General features: G+C 39.5%; 2 protein-coding genes across 3 annotated transcripts; one reads left to right on the top strand and one right to left on the bottom strand.

The window, feature by feature from the left end:
- Window positions 1-1,973: 1,973 nt before the first annotated feature.
- LOC135476175 (WD repeat-containing protein 5 homolog) lies at window positions 1,974-19,274 on the bottom strand. The gene is given in 11 exon segments (XM_064756106.1): window positions 1,974-5,608; window positions 8,289-8,381; window positions 9,432-9,478; window positions 9,481-9,496; window positions 10,685-10,784; window positions 11,331-11,362; window positions 12,789-12,897; window positions 13,537-13,726; window positions 15,558-15,711; window positions 16,021-16,105; window positions 19,065-19,274. Coding segments are annotated over 11 exon segments (1,095 nt in total). The 5' UTR covers window positions 19,202-19,274; the 3' UTR covers window positions 1,974-5,476.
- Window positions 19,275-19,768: 494 nt separating this feature from the next.
- Window positions 19,769-26,156, top strand: LOC135477217 (3-oxoacyl-[acyl-carrier-protein] synthase, mitochondrial-like). Of its 2 annotated transcripts, none has more exons than XM_064757377.1 (4): window positions 19,769-20,029; window positions 21,187-21,387; window positions 21,996-22,153; window positions 25,118-26,156. In XM_064757377.1, the coding sequence occupies exons 1-4, from the start codon at window positions 19,864-19,866 to the stop codon at window positions 25,913-25,915; spliced, it is 1,323 nt and encodes a 440-aa protein (XP_064613447.1). In that variant the 5' UTR covers window positions 19,769-19,863; the 3' UTR covers window positions 25,916-26,156. The 2 variants fall into 2 exon arrangements, with proteins under 2 accessions (XP_064613447.1, XP_064613449.1); XM_064757379.1 differs by lacking the exon at window positions 19,769-20,029 and adding an exon at window positions 20,149-20,511.
- The last annotated feature ends 77 nt before the right edge of the window (window positions 26,157-26,233 follow it).

The following is a 26,233-nucleotide window of genomic DNA, read 5'->3' as shown; positions in this document are numbered from 1 at the left end:
TTGATGCCAGTATATGTAATGTTTGATGTCATCCATCAAACTGTACAAATCCTTTGATCAGTCTTCACAGAGCCACCTCACAATATAGGCCTATATTTAAATATATGTGTACATGGCTGTCATAAAATGACACTTGGCCCTGGCTCCATTAATTATTGTACTAGTGGTTACAATACACTGAGGCAGCTTATAAGCACATTGATGTTTGTAATCTACAGGTACCCGACATGCATGGTATGTGTAGTCCTAACAGTAAACCTTGGGGTTGTCTGTATATATGTCATCCCGCCCATCGCTTTGAAAATAACTGAGCGTTACCATAACTTATGTCCTTGGCCTGTGTTCAGATTAATAAATACATTTTATTTGTATCAGTGCTACTTGGGACATCATGCCATGCATGTCCCTCCTGAAAAGTGAAATAAAGACACAAAATAAAGAACGATATGCTTATAATGAACATATTTTACTTTCTCCAATGTAATAAAATATATACATGTATTGTATAAGCATACAATAAGTTCAATAAATTCTCAAGATACATTTTATATTTTAAGAAAAAAAATCAGTCATAAGACGTGTAAACCAACATTAAATCCCAAGAAGATCGAACAATCATACAACTATGCCATTACAATGATGCCAGAGGCCAAGAAATGTCCTCTTAACACAATGGTTTACCTCCTCTGCTCAGACTGCAAAATACTGTTAACTTCATTTCATACTGCTCCAGAGTGTTTCTGAAATGGTCAGCCAGTAGGTTAGTCAAGTTACAACACTGCGTGTACAACAGAGTAGTTCCCCTTTATACATGTATATATTTATCACTACATTACAGTGGCAGTCAGAATCATTTGAAAACTGCAGGCATGCACATTCCCAAAATGAAGCAAGTTTAACATCTCATTGGTTTTTACATAGATAACAGCCAACAGGATTTATGAGAAAAGCTGTGCACAAATGATTTACATATTTTTGCCAAAGTTGTCCCAGGATGGTACATATGCAAACAAATCTGATCAATCTGCTGGGACCAGTTGATCAAAAGTGAATCAGAGGTGATCACAGCTTGAGACTAACTTTATTCAGGACATTCAAGTTCCATTCAGGCATTCCATTATTAATTAATCATAACTTTGAATGCACTTCTGAACAATTGGTTCCAGGATTATTGTCTTGAATTGTTGAATAAATTATACAAAAATTCCTCTTCATCAAGGTGAATCCCAAGTTTGAGTGAAGTGATAGCTAACCATTCAAAAGTGGTCAGAAGTGTGACTCTAACTTAAATCATTAGTCCCTCACTGACAGGACTCTACTTAAAGCTCTACCTAAGATGCATGGCAAGAAGAAATTTCATCACTGTAGTGAGTTGCAGATCTACATCTATGTCTAAGGCAGAGTTTTTTTCTATACATGTACTAGTATAGAAACACTGACATCATTTTATATGTTTTCATTAATTTTCCAATAACAAATTACTGGTTGGCTGTCATCGTATAATTGAAATATTCTTGAGTACGGTGTAAAACACCAAGCACATAAACAAATAAAAAACAAATTACTAGTTCATTATAGAACAATTAGCAAATGCAATTTTTTATCCATATCCAGTCAACAAAGACAGCAATTCTTTCAATAACCAGAATTTAGGACATGCAATATAACATTATAAATTCAACATTTTATCAAATTTAATAATGGATTTCAAATTTCAAAATAATACCATATACCAACAGACTGTTCTCTACAACACATTCCGTAAATATATGGATTGTTATCTATCACTAAGGAATCTATTATTAAGGCACTACATACCATGCATATTATATATAAAAGGGCTGAGCCCCATAAAGTACAATATGATCACAATGACCATGGGTCAGAGGTTTGCTCTGAGGCAGTCAAGATAGCTGGACACTGAAGCAGAACAAGTATTCTAGTGGAATTGTCAATAATATTTAAGGGTTGAATTATCAAAGTAACACACAGACATTTTGTAAATCACAGTTTGTCAAACTGGTCATTAGGTGCTACTCTTAAAATCTTTAAGAGCACAAAGGCACTTACAAAATATATCAATCTGAAATATTATCAGCAGTCATTTGATCATCCTATTTAAACAGCCACACACAATGTAAGTACAAACAGATAAAAACTCCAAAACATTATTTATGATTAAAGTATTAAATTAAAACATTCCTTACAGCGATACTGGTGGCCAAGCATCAAGGCCCAATTGAATGTCAAATAAGAAAACACTAAGAAAGTAATGCACTAAACTAATTTGTCAAGATCAGGAAAATTAAGCTTTGGCAAACATCTATTTATGAACAGATGCTAACACATATAACAATGAACAGCTCGATTTAACTGCCGAAGTACATATACAATGGACAATTCAAAAAATTAAACCTGCATGTAACAAACTGAGACAGTATTTACAAAAACAGACAAACGGAGAAAAAGTATGACAATAATGTAAAATAATCAATTAGTTTTGAACCCCACGCTAACAGATATATACAATGTGTCCAGTGCTGAAGACAACCACATTGTCTTGCCTGTTTAAGGCCTTGGTGATCACTGCACCTGATTAAGTATGTACACTTCAGGTGGATACATGGTGTGCAATCATCCTACTCTAGGGTCCCTTCTGGTTTCCTTGGGCTCTGGTTAATTTTGACAGTGGGCGAAGACAGAGTGCATGTAGCTGACAGGAAATGTTAGGAGGCTATAAAGATATGAAATTTAGGTCTAAATAGTTAGAAGGAATAAATGGTGTTGTGTGTTGTTTTCTTTAAAAAAGATCCCCAGTCCAAAGCCATGGCAAGCGGTTTCATAGTTACTGTTCTGTGCAGCATCCTAAAGTCCGTCTCCTCTTTACAGGTATTAAAATCTAGACCTGAAAAGAAACTGGAAACCACGATAGATTTCTTTAACGGTTGAATTTGGCCAAATAAGAGTTACATTTTTTGGGCTCGTCATGACTCGAGGTACATGTGTGGGTAGAAATTGTTGGCATATTTGGCCATGGCTTTGGACTTATATTGGTGATAGAATTGGGGAATGCTGTTGGGATTGCTGAGAATTACCCATGATGCATTGCAAACAGGGCTGGCTATACACTGAATATTGTCCGTTGATAGCTGTGGACAGGAGAAAGAGTTGTTCATTTCTCGGTTTGAGTGACAGGCCGCCAACCTACGTGGCAAGTTACCTGCAGCCGATGCATCGTAATACACAATTATCTCTAAAGTCTACATGTATGTCAAATGCATAGGCTTACATTTCTATTTCTGAAGTAGGGTGGTGTTGTTTAAACATTTCTAGTGAAAAAAGAATTAATCATAGCTCAAATCTGTTGGCACCAATCAGAAACCACATGTCTTGGACTACAATCTGGGCTACAAGTTTCACTTTTTTTAACTACCATAGTTCTCAAGTTACAGGCCACTGAAGTTACGTAAAGGAAAAAAAAATTTTGACCAAAAAGTTACAAAAATAGGCAAAATCCGAAAGCAGATTCGGAATGAGTGCTGATGTCCTAACTTCGACCAATGGCTAGCTTTCAAAACTTTCGATGAATGTCCAAGAATTTTTCAAACTTGCTCTAACTGGGATCACTTTACAAGTACATCAAATGTCGAAAGAATTTGTTTGTTGGTTCTTGAGGTTTTGATCAAAATACAAGATAGTTGCCATGTCATGAGACCAAAGTTAACTATAAACAGCCAAAATTTGCCTTGTGACCTTGTTCCTAAAATCACCAAATTTCATCAACATTCAACGGAAACTTTTCCTTTTACAGCTCTTAAAGCTTTCAAAAGCTTTCAAGAAAACAGAAGAAAAATAATAACAAAAATCCAAATGATTTTAACCATGCTGGGCCACTTAAATATATGTACTCTCTACAATAATTATAATGGTAACATTATATATTGTGGTAATTTAAATGCTAGGTGAACTTATGTGACATGCATAATGTGTGACAACAGATTAGTAATAATAACAAATATTTTGGTTTTCAAAATCACAAGTTTTTCAGAACATTTTCAATGAATGTAGGATATACAAAAGAGCATAAAAACTATTTACTCCGATACACTCAATACAACAGGTCCATGTAAACTGTAAGATAACAGACAAATAAATATGATGTTCATAGCTAGTGATGTGTATTTTAAATGCTATATAAACCAATTTTACTGCTCTTGAAAACTGATGATTATTGCAGTTGACTGATGAAGACTTGCAGTAGAGTTACAAAGAATGCGCCTTCCACATCTGATATGCCTTCCTCTCTTTAAGCACGGCACATTGTTAGGTTTATATTTCATTAGATATATCACAAGTAAAAATAATATTGCAATAAAGTTAAAGTTGGCAATATCAGAGACTGACCTTAACATACATGTATTCAATGCAAATTTCAAAACATTAGTTATAAATTACAAAAAAAGTACAGGTACTATCCACATCTATACATAACATGCTGCCTTTCATGTTCTCTATCATCATAAACTAAAGTAAATATTTCTTTGACTGCTTCTCAAATTGACAACAAAAATGAATTGTTCATGGTCCTCATTCTGAGACAAAATTCTGAAAATGTTCAGTGCTCATAATAAACAGTACATCAAAAGTAAGTTCCCCCACAACATTGTTTTTGACATTTACCAGGATTTTTGCACAACAATGCTCGTCCACATCATGGCAGAGTGATAAATGACTTCTTTGAACCAGAAGGCACTGAGCACATGCAATGATCTGCCAATTCCTCGGGTCTCAGTACCCAATGAACATTTGTGTGACCAGTTGAAACAAGCGATGTATCGCCGTGTTACGATGGTGTCCGATCCTGATGACGTTAGACACCTGCTCTAGGAGGAGTGGTTAGTCAGCCCTCAAAATCATATCACACACCTCATTAACATGATGCCAGCTTCCTGTCTCAGTGTGGTACAAAAGCATGGTGGTTACACCAAATTTTAACATTATCTGGTCCTATGGGTAGTCAAAATTACCCTCAATCTGTTTGTAAAATTTTCCAAATCCAAGTGTTAGTGAATTTGCATATGCTCATTGGAGCACATCCATATCTACAGGGTAATCCTTGCTACAGTGTTTTGACTTGTTTACTGAGATGCTGTGTGCAAAATTTCACAATGATTAGGCAAATATCTTGGTAAATGTCAAACGATGTTTTTAGGGGAACTTACTTTTGATGCACTGTTTATATTAAAAGGGGAAATTAATTATAATGTCTTCAGATTTGTTAGAAATAAGTCTAGACATGTTTTACCACTGATATAGAAAATACAGATATGTTTCCAAGAAAATTAAACATATTTAACCACACAGCCCTTGCCACAAAAAGCAAGGGCCACAAAAACTAGCTACAGTGAGACATGGAAAATTTAATAAGTGAGGAGATCACTGCGTATCGTATTACATTTTGCCTTGCTTTCTGGCATCACGCCATCTTGTTACCAGTGACGATGAAGACATACTGATGTGCCCCGATGGCTATCTTAGGGTTGATGCCCAGACGGTCATTGTCCATGCAATATACACCCTGGGGCAGGTCCACCAGCTGACCAGTTGTCTGGAAACCACAACATGTTTAGCAATTCAGTCCTATGATGCTTGCATGAAAAAATGGATGCCATTTTCTCATTTTGATTTCTATTTGATTTACTTGATTGATGGTGTTTTACGCCGTACTCAAGAATATTTCACTTATACGACGGTAGCCAGCATTATAGTGGGAGGAAACCGGACAGAGCCCAGGGGGAAACCCACCACCGTCCACAGGTTGCTGGGTGACCTTTTCATTTACGGCCAGAGAGGAAGACAGCACAAGCTGGACTTGAACCCCCAGTGACCGCATCCGTGAAAGGCTCCTGGGTCACTACACTGCACTAGTGCGCTAACCAACTGAGTCACGGAGGTCCCTATGTATGTATGTATGTATGTATGTCTGCTAGAGGTGGATGCCATTTTCTCATTTTGTACCCTAAGCATACTGCAGAACCTACCCAACATCCAGTACTTGTTAACACCTTTTAATATACCATGACACTATTTGTAACACAACATATCAAAGTATTTCCTCCCGGGCTCTGCTCCCACTTTGATATATGCAGCAATAGTAATACTTATTGTCCTAATATGGGATTCACACACATGCTTAAACTTCCAGCGTTTATCCACTTTGGCATCTGCATGAGGAATGACATTTACTTATTTACTGCAGTGGCTGAATACATGTAAATTTCACTGCTGTTCCACTACTACAAAAGTATCTGGACAGAAAACTCAAATGTGTTTGATTGGAATTTTACGCGCCATACTCAAGAATATTTCACTTGTACAATGGCAATCAACCTTATGGTGGGAAAAAAAACTGAGCAGAACCCAGGAAAAACCAGGCAGAACCCGGGGAAAAACCATGACCATCCACGCAGCATATGACCTGAAAGGGTCGTGGTTTAAGGGAAAGTTATGCCAAAAAAAAAAGTAAACGTTATTTTTTAATTCCTGTGGCAAATTTCATCTCACACCCTCTATTCAAACTCTTTCCCCAACAGAGTTGTTTTGACAGCTATCACCATTGACGTCAAACTACTAAATATTCAAAATGGCAACTGGGAAGACTGTAGTTTAAAGGGACCCTCTATTTAAGCTGGGTGTGACACATTATTACAATGGTTCCTCCTCACAACATCGGGCTTCAGACCAATAGCAAGTTGTCGGTATAATGAGTTTATGGGTCAGTATATGCAATACAGTTTTGCAATGATTTGAATCCTCTCTTAATGGCTCTTCACTACAAAAGAGATTACAGTCCAAGTGTTTGAGCTGGAATAATGATGTGTGAAAACATGGGCTGATCATTGCAGTACAGACCTCAGAATCCTGTAATGTAAAGCTATCAAAGGCAGACACCAAGCATCACCCCCTGGGATTTAAACAGTGGGGGATGGAATTTTCACCCTGAGCCACAGGGTTTATGTCCCCATATACTCTTGTCAACTCACAGATAATGATTTTGTCCCTACAATATTTATCAAATAGAAGTCAGCTTCAGGTAAATGTAAAGCTGAGCTAAGAAAATATCATGCTAGCTTTGTCAACTCACTCACTCACTCTGCAGACAGCGCTGGTATAGTGGCATGACATCACAATGAAGAGCTATGAATACAGAGTCACAAAGCAAAATGATGTCAGTCTACACAGTAAATTAGCTGCGCAGGGTATAAGGTTAGCGTCACAGAGAAAAATGACGTCAGTACGTGCAGTAATTCAGCTGCGCAAGGATTAAATCTCATTTACCCCTCATGGACATGGCCTGCTGCTCTGACAAGTGTATTTCAACGTTTTAACCTGCCTGATCAGCCATTGGCAATATTGAGAATCACAAATGATGTAGGGATGAATTTTATTTTACCCTGGGAAATATATCACTTTAACCAAACAACTGGATCATTTTACTTAAGTCTTCACCCCACAAATCTCAATAACTAAACGGTGAATGGCATTATTTTAAGTCAGGGTAGTGGTGGATTTCTTGTACAGAGAAGTACGAATGAAATTCCAGGAGTTTTTAAGGAGTTTTCCAGGACCAAACTGAATTTTCAAGGAAAGATTTGATGTTATATGAGAGATTTTCTACAAAAAAATGATCAGCGCAAATCCATTCAAATTGTCGCATAGCTATTGTAATAGCCTTACACAAAACACCAGCCTTGTCTGTGCACATGTTACTGTTTAAATCCACTAATGACGTTTCTAAAATTTTATTAACCAGGTTGCATTATAACGTTTTAAAATTTTAAAACCATTTTAATACTATAATTTTTAATAGTTCAGGTATGAGTTTCATGTATACTGAAGGGCAATAATTTAAGCCATTCCTGCTAAATTTGAAAATTTGATTTAATTTTTTGCCAAAAATCTCAGGTAAGGCCTGTTTATGTTAGAAATTTCCTTTTTAGCTTTAGACTGTATATTTAACACTGAGGTTTTCTTTTAGTTCTAAATCTTTTAAATGCTATATTGGGGGACACAATGGCTCAGATGGTTAAAGCACCAGCTATTTCAGCTGTGATTTTACACCAGAAGGTTTGTCAGATACCTGGCTCAGGTTTCCTCCCGACATTCTGGCTTCCTCCAAGTGAGCACCGTAATGATGGAAAATTCTTCAGCACGGAGTATAACAATAATCAAATCAAATCTATATTTCTACCAACATGATCTTTCAAATATCAGGGTGAAGAACTTACATTCAACGTGCCCCTGTCAATCACTCTGGCCATGTTGTGGTCACACCCACCACAAATTATACTGTCCTTTCCCAGCCAATGAGCGCAGTACAGCTGAAACATACACAGCAGGAAGAGACAGGCACTGTGATGAAAAAACTATACATCATACTCATAATTTTGAAATTTTTAGCTTTTCTTAATTAAATTCTGAACATTTTTCTGATGCCTTTTTTATATCAATAAAGAGGAATTGCTGCAAAAAGAGGACAAATCTCATGCCTAACACAGTGATGAGAAGTGAATTTATCAGTGGTTTGTTTGTTTCCATCAAGATTCCATTGGTTTTCAATATTTCTTTGGTCATAAAGCTGTGAAATAAGCATTCAGAAAAAGATACTGTAACCCAGTATTGCTTTGACAGTGGCCAACTGTTTGGTACAGGTCAACACAGCCATGTAAAATATTATTTATTTACGTGAATAACTGTTAGATTTGATACCATGTTAGGCACAAACTTAAAAAATTATTTTCACGCTTGAGGTGTATCACTGATAATGTTTCTTTATAGCACGCCTGTGCAGCCAGTTCTGATATGTATTCATCCATATCAAGTGCTGCCTCACTTCATCATCATACTGATGACATCAACACCTAACATGACATTTCACCTTCTGATGAGTATTTGATCTGGAATCTGACAGCAGCAGTCCTGGCGAAATGTCAAAGATGTGAGGAGCTTTTAATACTCTATAAATCATGATATTGCTAAATGTCCAATACTGAATAGCATTACTGTTACTCAAACAGACAATTCTTGAGTATGACATAAAACACCAATGAAATAAATAAATAAATAAATCAAACAGATACATTCTGAGGTTACTGCTAGTTTCAAATATCCTAAATCCTGAACAAATTCAATCACAGGCACCATACATGTTTTGGCACATTAGAGTAATGTGAGCTAATTTAAACAGGTTATTTTATATTCCATGTGAATTCCAGACATGATCTTACCTGAATAGAACATTTTACTCTCAAAAATGTTATAAATTATGTTTTTTAAATTGTATGTAAAGTTAAAATGTACTGCTCTGATTTGGTTGCGGATTTAGGCTACACAAATGTACATGTAAGTTATATAGCAGATGAGATTCTTACCAAACTCTGGTTCATTGGATCCTGGGGAACATCTTTGATTTTCTTCCAGTGGGAAAGTCCCATATCTGTTTGAATTGTAGGACAGATGCAAACATTATGACAGACATAATTATTGAAAACTTATGCATGGTTTTAAGTTTTTGAATTTCCCACAGACATCTCTTTGTTCAAGAATGTTAAATATTAATGTGGAAAATCTGAGACAAATGAATCAAAGTGAAACATTGCATTTAAGTCATATATTGTGGTATCATTTAACCGGCTAAGAATTAAAAATTACATGTAATGCCCAAAATCTTACAAAATCTCAGTATTACTTATTTAAAATTCCAATTAATTTAATTCTTCAACCTTTTCGCATGTTTTCATGTGTTTATTCAAGTGTATTCAAATGGCATTATTCTGTGCTGACTAATAAAATTATACTTTTTGTGAAGCACTGAAACTGGTCAACCCAATCAATGTAGTTTTGTCTCCAGAATGAAATTCAAAATGTGCCTAAAGTGCACTGAATGTTCTCCCTTCACATGCGAAAAAGTGGAGGAATTAGAGTAATTTGCCATTTTAATCGTACACATTGGATGCAACCACGCTTTCTGCCTGCATAATTTCACACTGTATGTCTGTGGGCCCTTGGTGGCTGTTTGTGCAGTCCATCATGCATAGACGACCCACCTTTCTTTCATCAATATTTATTTATTTATTTGACTGGTGCTTACACTGTACGGCAGCCACTATCACAGTGGGAGGAAACCAGGCAGACACAACCATCCACTGGTTGCTGTCAGACCTTCCCACCCACGCTTTCATCAATATAGAAGCATTATCAAATCTGTAACTCACATGTGGAAGGGTTTGTGAGTAACATGCCAAAGGTTGGTGGTCTTATCCATTGGTGGTTTCCTCTATCCATAAAACCAGCGGCCATCATTTGAGTAAAAAATTCTTTTGTACAACCATCAAATAAGTAAATAATTTCACTATTAAAAGATGAAATGGAAAACGGCAGACGCCCGAAAGTGGGAAGTATTACGTCATTTCAGTGACACTGGCGATTCCACTGCAGCATCAACCGCGCTATGTCACAGTGGGTAGATCAAATATGTCACAGATGAAACCCCGCAGCACACAACATGTTTCGCATTGCGCTACAAAAGATCTGTGACGTTCAAGTACTATGTCACACTAGTGCCACCCGTTGTAATAGGAAAGTTTGCCGGTACCCCACTACCAGTGTTGACCAATCAGATTACCTGTAAGACTGCGGTCTTCCTCCAGGACCCCGTGATCACATGGTTATGAATGGGGTCTATGTCCAGGGCATCGCCACAGATATGAGGCCCTGTGAACTTTCTGGTAAAACAAAAGTAACAGCACTTGATCACAACCACTACAACTAGACAAAAGGGAACTTCCCTTCGGCTTGAAGGTAAACAGTACTTGCATTTCACCCCGTTATTTAATGGCTGCTAATTTTGCGTAAGTGATAACAATGGGAACTGCATACTGCCTATTTTCATAATCATGACGGTCTGATGTTTCAAGGTTACACACAACAACCACACTATCAGGCAAAGCTTTATTTGATTGGTGTTCTTCGTCGTACTCAAGAATATATCACTTATACGACGGCAGCCATCATGATGGTGGAAGGAAACGGGGCAGAACCTTGGGAAACCCACGACCATCAACAGGTTACTGAGGGACCTTCCCAGGAACGATCAAACACAGAACAGTTCATTTTAGTTTGTTGATATCTAGTTTAAAGGTATGGCATAACGATAAATTAAACATTCAGGGTCCCATTATGAAGGTAAGGAATTTGCATCAATTAATGTCATAAATGTCAGATGTTACTTTTGACTACCATGTTATGTAAATCATAAATCACATAGTTACTTCCATGCCTTCTGCTGTCTGTCATCCCAGTACTGAAAGATGAAACAAAGACTTCCTTCAACATCACGAACATGGTCTGAGATGTAATATGATATAAAATGCCAGCATAATTCTTTAACAAGAAAGCCATCCATTGTTTTACTGGCTTCCTCTCCGTCCGTATGTGGGAAGGTCACTCAGCAACCTGTGGATGGTCATGGGTTTCCCCTGGGCTCTGCTCGGGTTCTTCCCACCATAATGCTGGCCGCTGTCATATAAGTGAAATATTCTTGAGCAGGGCATAAAGTACCAGTCAAATAAATAAATAAATTAGTCCATCGCTTTAAAAGAACAGATTGAAGTATGTGTGTGTGTATGTACTCAGAGCCACTATCTGTCAGCCTTCAAATGTCAAATGAGCCTAAATAGGACCACATTGTTTTGTAAGTCAAAATTTCACAACTTTTCACTCAAATGATTTTGCTTATGACACTATGTCCCTAAAGTCTTCTATAAGAAATTTGATATATGAAGTTTTATGAAAGTCCATAATTAAATTAAGTTATGCAACTTGTGAATACTCCACATTTAAATATCCTTTTAATTTAGATATACCTGCAATATTTTTGATACACACGACATGAAGTGTTCCAAATATTTATTTCATTTATACGACGGTGGCCAGCATCATGGTGGGAGGAAACTGGGCACAGCCCAGGGGAAACCCATGACCATCCACAGGTTGCTGGCAGACCTTCCCACTTACGGCTGCAGAGGAAGCCAGCGTGAGAGTACATTAGTAAGATGTTATGTGTATATAGCTCTTAATTTTAGTTCTTTTCAAGTGACTGATCCATCAACCTTAAGAGTTTTTTTGTGAAGTTTTATCAGAAAACTTATGAGTTAGTACCAAAGTCATTTAAAAGCATGTATGTGCTTCTGAAAGTGCATCTTTACAGGTCAAACGTCAGGTGAAATACAGTGTTCCTCTGTGCAGTTCCCTTCACTCAAACCTGCCAATTAGCTATTGCTCAGTTTACAGAGACCATGTACGCTAACCAGCACTGACTATCATGGTAACTTCACTGACTGAATGTGAGTCAGTGAGTGAGTGAGTGCTTGGGGTTTAACGTCGTACTCAACAATTTTTCTGTCATATGACAAGGAATTCTTAGGGTGTATGTAATGTGCCTACTTGTCGCCGGACGGATTTCCACCGCTCTTTTATCTAGCGCTGCTTCACTGAGACGACTCACCGAAGGCAAGTAAGCCGCTCCGCCCGAGCCATTATACAGATATGGGTCAACCAGTCGTTGCACTATCTCCTTCATGCTGAACGCCAAGCCGGGAAGTTACAACTTCCTCTTTTAAAGTCTTAGGTGTGACTTGACCCAGGATTGCTGAATGAATGTGTGCAGTGTGAACAACATAATAGTGCTAAACCTCACAAAGCAGTCTGCTATAGCAGGTATGTCCTACCTGTACTGTGTCATCCCATCCCCCGGATATAAACACGTGATCCATGTTCGGGTGCCACTGGGCAGCGAACACGCGGAACCTGTGGCCATCCATCACATCACGTGAATCACTGAAATCATTCAAACGGTAATGAGTACATGTACATTAACAGTCAAAATGTTCAGGAACATGCACAGATACAGCCCTAAATTCGGAAGAATCTACAAAATAAAATAAAAACCAGTAAGTTTACCACAATAAATGAATAGCCTCAGTCTCACAGTAAATTTAATTGATGTGTATAATAATACATTTTTAAGAAACAAGAAAATCACCTGCTTCAGACCTTCACTATTTCATAAATGGCAAAAAATCGATACATACAGCCATATATTGGAAGTTTCTAAAAATTTAAATTCATTTTTAGTTCATGGCTTTAATAAAAGGGATAAGAATAAAGTTCTCTGCAAATAAATACTAAATTTGTTTCCAAAGAAATATAAATTTTCTTGTTCCCACCCAAAAGGCTACACATGTACATTTAAATTGCTGACCTGTGTGGAACCTTTCCCGCCTAAGTAACACGGGCATAACCTATGTATTCTATTGTTCATTCCTGCGATGATGATTTGTGGGCAAATTTGTGGGTAACAAAGTTCTCAAGTGCTACAAGACAACAATGATCAGTCCTGCTTGCAGGTCCCGAGTTGCCTTCGAGTGGGAAAAAAGGTAGCCTACTGTCTTCCATGGCCTGCAAGTATACCTGTACCTTGGTTTACAGGTCCTGATCTTCTTCTTGGTGTCTGCATCATAGATGTGAATTTCTGGATCTGCTCCAGCGGTGAGGAAGAGGCTGCCTTGTGGGTTGGAGCAGGTGGTTAACACCTGTCTGACCTCATGAATAGTATGGACACACTTGCCAGACGAGTAGTGCCAGAACTTCACACAACCAGACGCATCTGCCAAGAAGAATGAAAGGGTTCATACACCTTAAACATTTCATATTTCCAGGGATTTCCAGGCCAGAACTTCATATTTCCAGGTTACTTGGAATAAATGGTCTACAGTCAAGTAAGTTTAAAACCATGTAAAGTGACATTACTTAGCTGAGCTTCCAGTGTTTACTTTTCGAATACACACAGTTGTGTATTAAATAATTTTAAAGATGGTTGAAAAAAAATAAGAGAATGACAGTATATATGAACTATGCACAACAGTTCAGGTTGGTTCTGTTGTCTCAATTTCAGGGCTTTTCCATCATGTCCAGGTGAGAAAACACTCGGATTTGCAAAGTCAATTGTAGGCTTTTCAAGGCTTTAAGGGCACCTTAAAATACCTGGAGAGCTGCTAGCCATTCAGTTCAGATTAAAAGTCAGACATGAAGAAGGCATCACCCAACCAATAAACCACCTGATAAAGCTGTAGCAGAGCCGGTGGGAGCTAGATTCAGTCACATGACCTCAGTGGCCAAGGACATGCTGCAGCAAAGCAAAACTTCATTCAAATATAAAGGAAGCGAGGACCTCAGTTGTCGGACAACTTACAAGTTGCCATGAGGAGCAGGCATGTCCTGCATATGTACAAATTTTGGCCTACTCAGAAGTTGCAAAATGTATGCATGTGCTCAGATTTTGTCATAAAAGCGGCAAAGAGAAAGTGTGTATGCCCATATCCTGAAGCACTGACAAAATGACATGTGGATATTTATGTGGGCTCATATTCTGATCTTTATTTCCAGGTTGTCCTATGGATATGTATGAATAAGCTCATGTTCTGACATACTCACAAGTTGCCATAAGGGTATCTGTGTGTGTGCTCATGTTCTGACATTATCACAAGTTGCCAGGAGGATATGTCTGTGCCCATGTTCTGACATACTCACATGCAGCCATGAGGATAAATGTGTACTCATATTCTGACATACTCACAAGTTGCCATGGGGATATGTGTATGCTCTGATATACTCACATGCAGGCATGAGGATAAATGTGTGCTCATATTCTGACATACTCACAAGTTGCCATGAAGATATATGTGTGTGCTCATATTCTGACATACTCACATGTAGCCATGAGGATATATGTGTGCTCATATTCTGACATACTCACAAGTTGCCATGAAGATATATGTGTGTGCTCATATTCTGACATACTCACATGTAGCCATGAGGATATATGTGTGCTCATATTCTGACATACTCACAAGTGGCCATGAGGATATGTGTGTGCTCATGCTCTGACATACTCACATGCAGCCATGAGGATATATGTGTGCTCCTATTCTGACATACTCACAAGTTGCCATGGGGATATGTGTGTGTTCATGCTCTGACATACTCTCAAGCTGCCATGGGGATATGTATATGCTCATACTCTGACATACTCACAAGTTGCCATGAGGATATGTGCGTGCTCATGCTCTGACATACTCACATGCAGCCGTGAGGATATGTCTGTGCTCATATTCTGACATACTCACAAGTTGCCATGAGGATATGTGTGCTCATATTCTGACATACTCACAAGTTGCCATGGGGATATGTGTGTGCTCATATTCTGACATACTCACAAGTTGCCAGGAGGATATGTGTGCTCAAGTTCTGACATACTCACAAGTTGCCATGAGGATATGTGTGCTCATATTCTGACATACTCACAAGTTGCCATGAGGATATGTGTGCTCATATTCTGACATACTCACAAGTTGCCATGGGGATATGTGTGTGCTCATATTCTGACATACTCACAAGTTGCCATGAGGATATGTGTGCTCATGTTCTGACATACTCACAAGTTGCCACAAGGATATGTGTGTGCTCCACTTTATCAGTGTCAGTGAAGTGCTTGAAGCGTATTTGTGTGACAGGAAGCCTCCACCTGAGCGTGTCATCATCCACAAGACTGTACAACATCTGACTGCTCTCAGACAATGTCGTCCCATAAATCTATGTGCAAAAAACAAATCTACATTCTAACATTATCTCATGCAAATAAACAATGCTCAAAAAAGAATTTTTATTTCCATGATTTTCAAGATAGAGTGCATAAACTATGTCAAAAGTTTTGTCTAGGCCAAATCCAGACAGCTGTACATTACACATACATGTAGCTTAGATGACTAAATGCTGATTTGAGCCAAAGGATTTGAGTCATTTACGTGTTAACTCTCATCTACTAGCATGAACTCCATTTTCTGATGGATTTACACCAGATTTACTACATGTATCTGATTGTACACAAGTACATCATACTACCTTAATGGAGCCATCTGCTAATCCCACAGCCAGTCGTTTGCCATCTACAGAGAACCTACAGCACATTACCACCGCTGGACAGTCTCTACAAAACAATACTTCATTTTTAATTCATATCATTAGTCTGTTTTTGACAGCCACCTTCAGGCCTCATAAAGCATGATATAGTGACTGTAGAATTACTAGCTCATCAAAATTTGGTTTGATAGTTGTTGAATACTGCAGTTATATGACTTTTAGATGATATAGAATTCTACAGGCCCACCACGAATTGGCACCAGTCCATACTCAGTGTCACAGTCTATAAAACTCCATATTAATCAACATCAATACTTTCTCTGTGTTGTACCTACAGTGTATCAGCACATCCATGACTTCGGTCCATTCTACAGACAAAATTTTTTCACCCAAAAATTTATTTAAATGCAAAAATTGTGAAGAAAGTTGCCATTTTAAGCAGAAAGGTGAAACATATTTTAAAGGCAAAACAGGCAGCAAAAACTTTTAGTACATGTATCTAATTCATCCAATTTTTAGGACAGATATAAGCAGCGTTGAGAGCAAAGAATTACATGTACATTAATCTCATTTTTTTTTTTAAAGTAAGGGTTTGTTCTTTAGATGGGCTAACCATGTAGAAAGAAAAGCCAGCTGTTGCTACTAAATTTACATTTATATCAGCTTTAAGGAGCAGACCAGGTGTCCCAAATGATACCAAAATGTCTCAGCTGCTTCCCATGCTCTGTTTAATGGTCTCCATGTAAACTGCATGCTATAAACAGTGACTACGTGCATAACAGCCAATAATGCTCAAGGCGGCATTATTTATTACATGCATGGTATTAGACTGAAGTCAATCAACACTGGTTAGCGAATCAAGACACACCACGTTCTGGAATTTGTTTACACAATGATAAACACGATGGAATGAGTTTAATGAAAAAGAGCATTCTCTTGTTACTAAGCGCAGTTTAGTTATCAAAGGTCAACTGCTACAACATCAGCCTTGCAACATTCTGAGAAGCGAGAGACAGACAAGTAGTGTGGTTGGTACCGGGTAAGCACAAGGCCTCCACCCAACTGAACAGGTGTGCCATGACCTGATTCAACAGATCACTGACAACTATCATTGTTGGTAGGGCAAGGAGGAAAACTATAAGGATTAATACAATGTGTCCAGAAAATGGACTAGCAGATGGCACTTCATCAGAGGATGTTACAGTTAGTGGAGGCTGTTAGCTTTGTGATATTGACACAAAATTCCTGTTTACATCCTATTTATTGTTATTATTGTGTACATGTATGTTATGTTGTTTCCTTCCATAACATACACAGTAGTGTATTTAATTATTTATTTGATTGGTGTTTTACACCGTACACAAGAATATTTCACTTAAACGACGGCGGCCAGCATTATGGTGGATGGAAACCGGGCACAGCCCGGGGGAAACCCACGGCCATCCACAGGTTGCTGGCAGACCTTCCATGTACGGCCGGAGAGGAAGCCAGCATGAGCTGGACTTGAACTCACAGCGACCGCAGTGGTGAGAGACTCCTGGGCCATTTCGCTGCGCTAGTGCGCTAACCAACTGAGCCATGGAGGCCCCACGGTAGTGTAGTTACATGTACCTACATGTACAGAATTATAACACAACCTTAACACTGACAGGTAAGTGTGAAACTGTTGAATAGTTCTGCACATATCCACAGATGATCAATTATCCACACTGTTGTTATGCAGTGGAATGTGACAGGTAAGCACTACTCAAACTGTACCGTCAGTAATGACCTGTCACTTGTCAATCTCAGAGTGAACAATGAGATTTACAGCAATAACAACAGCCACAAATTCACTCACAGCCTGAGAACAATTCATGCAGCCTTTGTGATCTTTATTTGGTAACAAAATTCTTGCTGTTCACGCAAGTGTGCATTCATTACTTCCTATGTCTATCCAATGTTTTTAAGATATGGGCGGTTAAACTGACCGTTCATCCATTCTTTTACATCTGCTTGTAATCTGAGTAATACCCAAGAATTCAAACTAAAGAGCCAATGTAAGACTTTTTTAGAACATGCCTGTCTCAACTGATCTGACAATGTACTAACGTACCAAATTAGCATACAGAGCCACAACTCCAAACTGGCAGAAATCAGAAAGGACTAAGTAGACTGTTCTCGAGGACACGTGACTTGGAGATTTCCATAAGATACATCATCAGCTGTCTAGCTTTCAATCAGTACATGCAGACAGCTTACATAACAGCGCATACATATTCAGTAAGCTCGGAAAAGTGAACAATACAGATTACAACTACACTCTCAAGTGGGAATGCTTTTGGGGATAACTCACACAATTTCAAAGACCATAGTGAACAAGATAACAAGAAGCGACTCAGTTATAACTGGCAGCAGAACAACTTTACAAGCTCTGTCATTTGCGAACATCTTCGTACAGTGCAAGTGAGTGGAGAAGTTGAATTCACTGAAATGTGGATAGATATTTACCTTTGAAATGATAGAAAGATCGGTAGTTTATCTGTCTGGCAGTCTAGGACCCTTAATATTGTAAAGCAGTGACTGAACAGGCTGGGAAGGTTAGTAATTGACAGTTTTCCAAAATGTTATGATGCTTCCTACCAGTGTGAATGGGAGCAATCCATGACTATGTGAGTGCCATAACAAATATAAATTAGAGTAGTCAAATTTCATTTTCATGCCTGAAAAGTTGGCCTCAGTTAAAAGTAATTGATACTTTAAGGCACTTAAAGCTGGCGGAAAGCCTCGCTCGTGAGTTAGATTGGAGATGAGAATTTGAAATCTGCACCATGGTCCCTAACAGGTGGGGAAAGTCAGACTTTTTAAATAGCGCACCATTCAGATGGACTAGAAATACCACTTGCTTGAAAAGAGGTTATTAAGTACACCATAAATATCTTGTATAGGAGATGATTGGGGACGAAACGGTTTGGGTATGAAACAAATAAGAATTGTTGTGACAGAGCAAATAACGAACGGTCAAAGATTTAACCGGCAATCCTTACATGGTGTCCAGTAATCGCAGGTTCCCCTCGAGGCTAGGCCCAGCGTTGGCTTTTATAACGGAATCTAACTCATCTACGTCGCTCATTGTCCTCGAGGAAGACAGACTGGCAGACGATCTGGGAGATAACACAAACATGTTTACGGTTGGTGTTTTTAAAACTGAAAGGCACTTGTTGAAGACAACGTCCAATTCTTGAAGACAGAGAAGTTGGTTGCCTTGCCTTCGTGTAAACTATAGACGCAATCCACGATCCGGGCGGCATATTTTCTAGCACTCTGATTGGCTATTATTAGACATTCGTTTATACGCTAACTCAAAGAATGAACCTGGCATTGAATGAGTCTTTTCTTAACTTTAGATCTATGGAACGAACAATGTAAGACTAGAAAGGCAGTTCATGAACAAAGCTGGTCTTTTTTTTTTTTTTCTAAACACACCATTACAAATCACCTTTAGTCTAAACATTAGTACCACTGGTCTGTGGAAGAAAGCCAACCCTGTATATGGTGGCCTCTTTCATTTCATCTGTTCAGTAATATGTTAAATTTACATTGCCTAAAACTTTTCGCCATAACATCACGTTTCTTGTTAATGGAATTCCGCATTTTACCAATTATGATGTATTCGGTCACGGTCAGCATTTTGTATATGACCCATTTTGACAGCTACTCGCGTCAACACATAAAAGACCCACATAAAAATGGCGGATCCCATGAAAATTTGACAAACATTTGATTTGAATCTATTTTAGCATTCAAAATTCTTTCTCGCCAGTTACAAAAACTGATATTTTCGCAATGTCTTCAACTGCTGCAAGTCGGTTTTGCACTTTCACTGGTCAGAAAGTTCGACGAGTTGTTGTGACTGGCATGGGACTCGTGACGTGTTTGGGAGTAGGCACAGAACATGTGTGGAAACGGTTGACTGATGGCGAATGTGGAATAACACGCACTCACTTCGAAGGTGTTCACTTTTTCGTAATCACCACGCTGCACGCCTTTGGGGGATTGTATTGAGTCTACTCAAATGTTTTCGGCATGTTTATTGAGGCTACTCCGGATGGTCATAGATTTCCCCCAGCTGTGCCCGGTTTCCTCCTACCCTATGCTGGTCGCCGTCGTATGCGCGAAATATTCTTGAGTAGGGCGTAAAACACCAATCAAACAAACAAATAGATTAAGGTTAATTCGGTTAATTTCAGCAATTCTGAAATTAATACATAGCGGTACTTGAAATATACAAACAGTGAGGTTGAATATCAAGGTTGTTTTGGAAATTGAATTCACCACATGGTGAAACTACATCTGGATTGGGAGCTCGCTGGTTCAGATGGTGAAAGCACAAGCTGGCTGTGACTAACAAGTCCTTAATTGACCAAGGTGGCGTGTTCAAATCCAGCTGTCACTGTTTCAACTGCAACTGTTGGTTTACTATGGGCACTGGAGGTACGCAGGTTTCTTCCATTCATAAGAAAAAATTCTCAAGCACCTTGAAGTGAGTAGTGTCATTGTTTAAGCAGTGCTATTTGGGTCAGACCAGGATTTGAATACCAGTACTGTATTAATTGTTCTAAGAGAAATTCCAACTAGCTGTCTTGAAAGCTGATCCCGTTAAAGTGGTACATCATTCAACCTGTTTTAAAGAGGCCAGCTTTTTTTTTAAAGGAAGTTTTGGTGTGGCTGTTTACTCTACATGTGAAGTATCCATGCAGAAATGTTACTTAAAGAAGTTGGCACCAGCTGCAATAAAGCTAAACAAATGATAATCCATTAGCATTGTTCTTTCTGCTATCAGTATTTACTGCTCTCATTTTGTGCTTTGGAGACATTTCTTAATTTGGTTCAAATGAACTGTGCTTGCTGCAGATGACTGGGTGTTGATCACTTCTCAAATACAGCTGTCACTTTTCACTATCTTCTGCTGGATCAGTTGAAAATTAGTGCCATAAATTGTAATAGGTAGTTTTTATGGATGTTAATGAATTTTTACATGGAGAGTGTGATGTATATTGTCATAGACATGATTGTACTCGCATCAGGTATTGATACAAATGGTTGCTGCCAACATATGACCTAGGTGGGGATTCTTCACTTTATATATACCTCTGCTCTGGGTTACAGGATTTGATAAAATTCCAAGCAAGGTCTGTGGATACGTGCCAAGAGGGCACAGTCCAGGCCAACTGAACCTGGACAGAATTGTTCCCCCTGCTGACCAGCGACACATGTCGCTGGCATCAGCCTATGCTTTAGCAGCTGCCAGTGAAGCCTTGATACAGGCCAACTGGAAACCCATTTCCGAAGCAGATCAACGGAGATCAGGTTAATGTCATTTTATTCTCTGTTCCTCTTGGTCAATTTAGAAAAAGAATATTTTCATTCTTATTGATTGAATTCACATTAATATCATCAACTAAGCTAACAACATTATAAGCTTTGCGCTTGTCAACATGTTAAAGTATCCTCCTCATAAGCAGGAGATCCAGGCTCAGTGTGAAGTCACATTGAGAATCCATGATGATATTGTCATTCTTCTGGATTGTATTCACATTAATATCATTGACTAAGCTGACAATATTATAAGCTTTGCGCTTGTCAACGTGTTCAAGTATCCTCCTCATAAGCAGGAGATCCAGGCTCAGTCTGAAGTCACATTGAGAATCCATGCTGACAGGCTGAAGACAGTAGATCCTTGCTTAAACTTTTACATGTTGCTTAGTCATGCTTCAGTGCACAGGGAATAAATCAAATTCAAATTCAGCATCGCCGAGACTTGCCTGTCTCACACACTAACCAATCAGCACCATTATTGTTTCTCTTTAGCAACTTTTCTGATTATTCCATGATAGGACGCTCACCATAATGGGATAGGCCAAGTTTTTTAGCCATGTTCATTTTTTTTCTCACATTCTCGTGTTGTTTTGTTTTAGGTGTGGCCATTGGGCTGGGTATGTGTGATTTAGATGTCATTGTTGACGCTGGGCTTGCTCTTCGGGTGAAAGGATACAACAAAATCAGTCCATATTTTATCCCAACCATACTGACAAACATGGCAGCTGGTTGGGTTAGCGTTAAGCATGGGCTACAGGTAAAGTTACCCAGATTGGGTCATGGTGATGCTGGTGACTTCTCATAGTAGGGGGTTTTGGATGTTTCTCTCAAGGTGGTGAAGGTGTCATGCAGTTAGCATTTTGGTGGTGTCGGTGTGAGATATTCTGGCAGGAGTATCACTGCAATGCTGTTATGGTACCACTGTCATGGTGTTACTATTTTATGGTGGGATCATCACTGTGGTGCTGTTATGGCACCACTGTCATGGTGTCACTGTATTATGGTGGGATCACCACTGTGGTGCTGTTATGGTACACTGCCATGGTGTTGCTATTATGGTGGGATCATCACTGGGGTGCTGTTATGGTACCACTGTCATGGTGTTACTATATTATGGTGGGATCATCACTGTTGTGCTATTATGGTACCACGGACATGATGTTGCTATCATGGTGGGATCATCACTGTGGTGCTGTTATGGTGCCACGAACATGATGTTGCTATTGTGGTGGGATCATCGCTGCGATGCTGTTATGGTACCACAGACATGATGTTGCTATTATGGTGGGATCATCACTGTGGAGCTGTTAGGTACCACTGTCATGGTGTTACTGTATTATGGTGGGATCATCACTGTGGTGCTGTTATGGTACCACTGTCGTGGTGTTGCTGTTATCGTGGGATCATCCCTGTGGTGCTGTTATGGTACCACTGTTATGGTGTTGTATTGTGGTGGGATCATCACTGTGGTGCTGTTATGGTACCACTGTCATGGTGTTACTATGTTATGATGGGATCATCACTGTAGTGCTGTTATGGTACCACTGTCATGGTGTTACTATATTATGGTGGGATCATCACTGTGGTGTTGCTGTGTTATGATGTGATCATCACTGTGATGCTGTTTTGGTACCACTGTCATGGTGTTGCTATGTTATGGTGGGATCATCACTGTTATGGCGATTTATTTATTTATTTTATTTCATTGATGTTTTATGCCGTACTCAAGAATATTTCACTTATACGATGGCAGCCAGCATTTTGGTGAGAGGAAACCGGGCAGAGCACGGGGGAAACCCACAACCATCCGCAGGTTGCTAGCAGAACTTCCCACACATGGCCAGAGAGGAAGCCAGCATGAGGTGGACTCACAGCAACTGCATTGGTGAGAGGCGCCTGGGTCATTGTGCTGCACTAGCTTGCTAACCAAGCCACGGAGGCCCCTGTTATGGTGATAAGTTTTCATTGATGTCCCCATTTTTGTGATTTCATCACTGTGACACAGGACGTCATGATTATGCCACCACAATGGCACTGGTGGAATCTCATTACTGTGGCACTGTCGAGTTGTTCATATTCTGGTGATGTAATTACTGTGGCACTGTGAAGGTGTTCACATTCTGGTGATGTCATCATTGTGGCACTGTCAAGGTGTTCTCATCGTCGTCGTATGACTGAAAAATTGTTGAGTACGACGTTAAACCCCAAGCGCTCACTCACTCAAGGTGTTCTCACTGTGGTGATGTTATTACTGTGTCACTGTTAAGATGTTCTCACTGTTGTGATGTTATTACTGTGGCACTGTAAAGGTGTTCTCATTTTGGTGATGTCATTACTTTGGTACTGTCAAGGTTTTCTCATTCTGGTGATTTCATTACTGTGGCACTGTCAAGGTGTTCTCATTCTGGTGATGTTATCACTGTGGCACTGTCAAGGTGTTCACATTCTGGTGATGTCATTACTGTGGCACTGTCAAGGTGTTCTCATTCTAGTGATGTCATTACCGTGGCCCTGTGAAGGTGTTCTCATTCTGGTGTTGTCATTACTGTGGCACTGTCAAGGTGTTGACATTCTGGTGATGTCATCATTGTGGCACTGTCAAGGTGTTCACATTCTGGTAATGTCATCACTGTGGCACTGTAAAGGTTTTCTCACTCTGGTGATGTTATTATTGTGTAAGTGTTAAGGTGTTCTCATTCTGGTGATGTCATTACTGTGGCACTATCAAGGTGTTCACAATCCGATGATGTTTTTACTGTGTCACTGTCAAGGTGTTCTCATTCTGGTGATGTCATCACTGTGGTACTGTAAGCGTGTTCTCACTTTGGTGATGTTATTACTGTGTCACTGTAAAGGTGTTCTCATTTTGGTGATGTTATTACTGTGGCACTGTAAAGGTGTTCTCATTCTGGTGATGTCATTACTGTGACACTGTCAGGGTGTTCACATTTTGGTGATGTCATCACTGTGGCACTGTCAAGGTGTTCTCATTCTGGTGATGTCATTACTGTGGCACTGTCAAGGTGTTCTCCTTCTGGTGATGTCATTACTGTGTCACTGTCAAGGTGTTCACATTCTGATGATGTCATTACTGTGACACTGTCAAGGTGTTCGCATTCTGGTGATGTCATTACTGTGGCACTGTCAAGGTGTTCTCATTCTGGTGATGTCATTACTGTGGCCCTGTGAAGGTGTTCTCATTCTGGTGATGTAATTACTTTATCACTGTGAAGGTGTTCACATTCTGGTGATGTCATTACTGTGGCAGTGTGAAGGTGTTCATATTCAGGTGATGTCATCATTGTGGCACTGTCAAGGTGTTCTCATTTTGGTGATGTTATTATGGTGGCACTGTCAAGGTGTTCACATTCTGGTGATGTCATTACTGCATTTCAGCTGGTTTGAGATTGTCATTTGGTTGGACAACATACATTTCGCACTTAGAAATTCCCATTGCTATAATTTCTCATCAAACAAATTCACTGTATTTGACATTATGCTCTCATCAATCATTTTACATTCAAATTTCATCTGTCCATGTGCGTTTCTGTTACATGACCACATGCAAGTAAACTGGTGGGGCTATTCTCTGAAGAGCTGCGTTTTTATTTTAACGTTGCCCATTCTTATTTTAACTCCTCCACCCCCACCACTGGTCCGGACATGTTATGGTCAAGTGAACATTCAAGTATTAAGGTCACCAATCCCTTTTTCCCTTCAGGGACCAAACCATTCCGTGTCTACTGCCTGTACAACAGGTGTCCATTCCATTGGAGATGCCTTCAAGATGATCCAGCGAGGTGATGCGGATGTGATGGTTGCAGGAAGTACAGAGGCTGTGATAGGACCCTTGTCAATGGCCGGGTTCAGTCGCTTGAAGGCGCTGAGCACACGTTACAATGACACTCCAGAGCAATCATCTCGTCCATTCGACAAAGGGCGTGACGGTTTTGTCATGTCCGAGGGCTCTGGAATGGTCGTGTTGGAGAACTTAGAGCATGCTTGGAAACGAGGCGCCAGTATCTATGGAGAAATTATGGGATATGGACTGTCTGGTGATGCTCATCACTTAACAGCACCCAGGGCTGACGGAATTGGGGCACAGCAATGCATGATGGGAGCCCTGAAGGATGCTGGGATTGAAGCAGAAGAGGTTGGCTACATCAATGCACACGCCACGTCAACTCCACTTGGCGACATTGCTGAAAGTCAAGCAATCCAATCAGTTTTCCAAGAACGTGCTGGGAATCTTGCTGTGTCCTCCTCAAAGGGAGCAGTTGGACATCTTTTGGGCGGGGCTGGAAGTGTGGAAGCCATTTTCACCCTTTTGGCTTGTCACACAGGAGTTATTCCCCCTACCATTAACCTGAAAAATCAGGACCCGGAGTGTGCAGATTTAAACTTTGTCCCTAACCAATCACAAAACTGGTCAGACACTACCAGAAGAATAGCTCTTACGAACTCTTTTGGTTTTGGAGGAACAAACTCATCCCTCTGTATTGGTCAGTTTGTCTCATGAAAGGCCATGTATGCACAAGTTTGTAGTGAATTATGATCTTTTTTCAGAAACTGAAAACCACATGTACTTAGTATATGAACAGTTTTTTCAAGCACTAGTGTATATTTATTCAGTCCTCTTCAACTGTTAATGACAAGGTGTGCCAACAACCTGCAGATGGTCGTGGATTTCCCCGAGCCCGGTTCCGCCCGCCATAATGCCGGCCGGTGTTGTATAAGTGAAATATTTTTGAGTACGGCGTAAAGCACCAATTAAATAGATAAATAAATAAATAAATATATTTATTCAGTAGATGTGGAAGAAACAGGGTCCATGAAG

Source organism: Liolophura sinensis, chromosome 10 (assembly GCF_032854445.1).
Source record: "Liolophura sinensis isolate JHLJ2023 chromosome 10, CUHK_Ljap_v2, whole genome shotgun sequence".
Lineage (NCBI taxonomy): Eukaryota > Metazoa > Mollusca > Polyplacophora > Chitonida > Chitonidae > Liolophura > Liolophura sinensis.
Note: the sequence above shows the minus strand (reverse complement) of the source record. Positions and strands in the feature narration are given on the sequence as shown.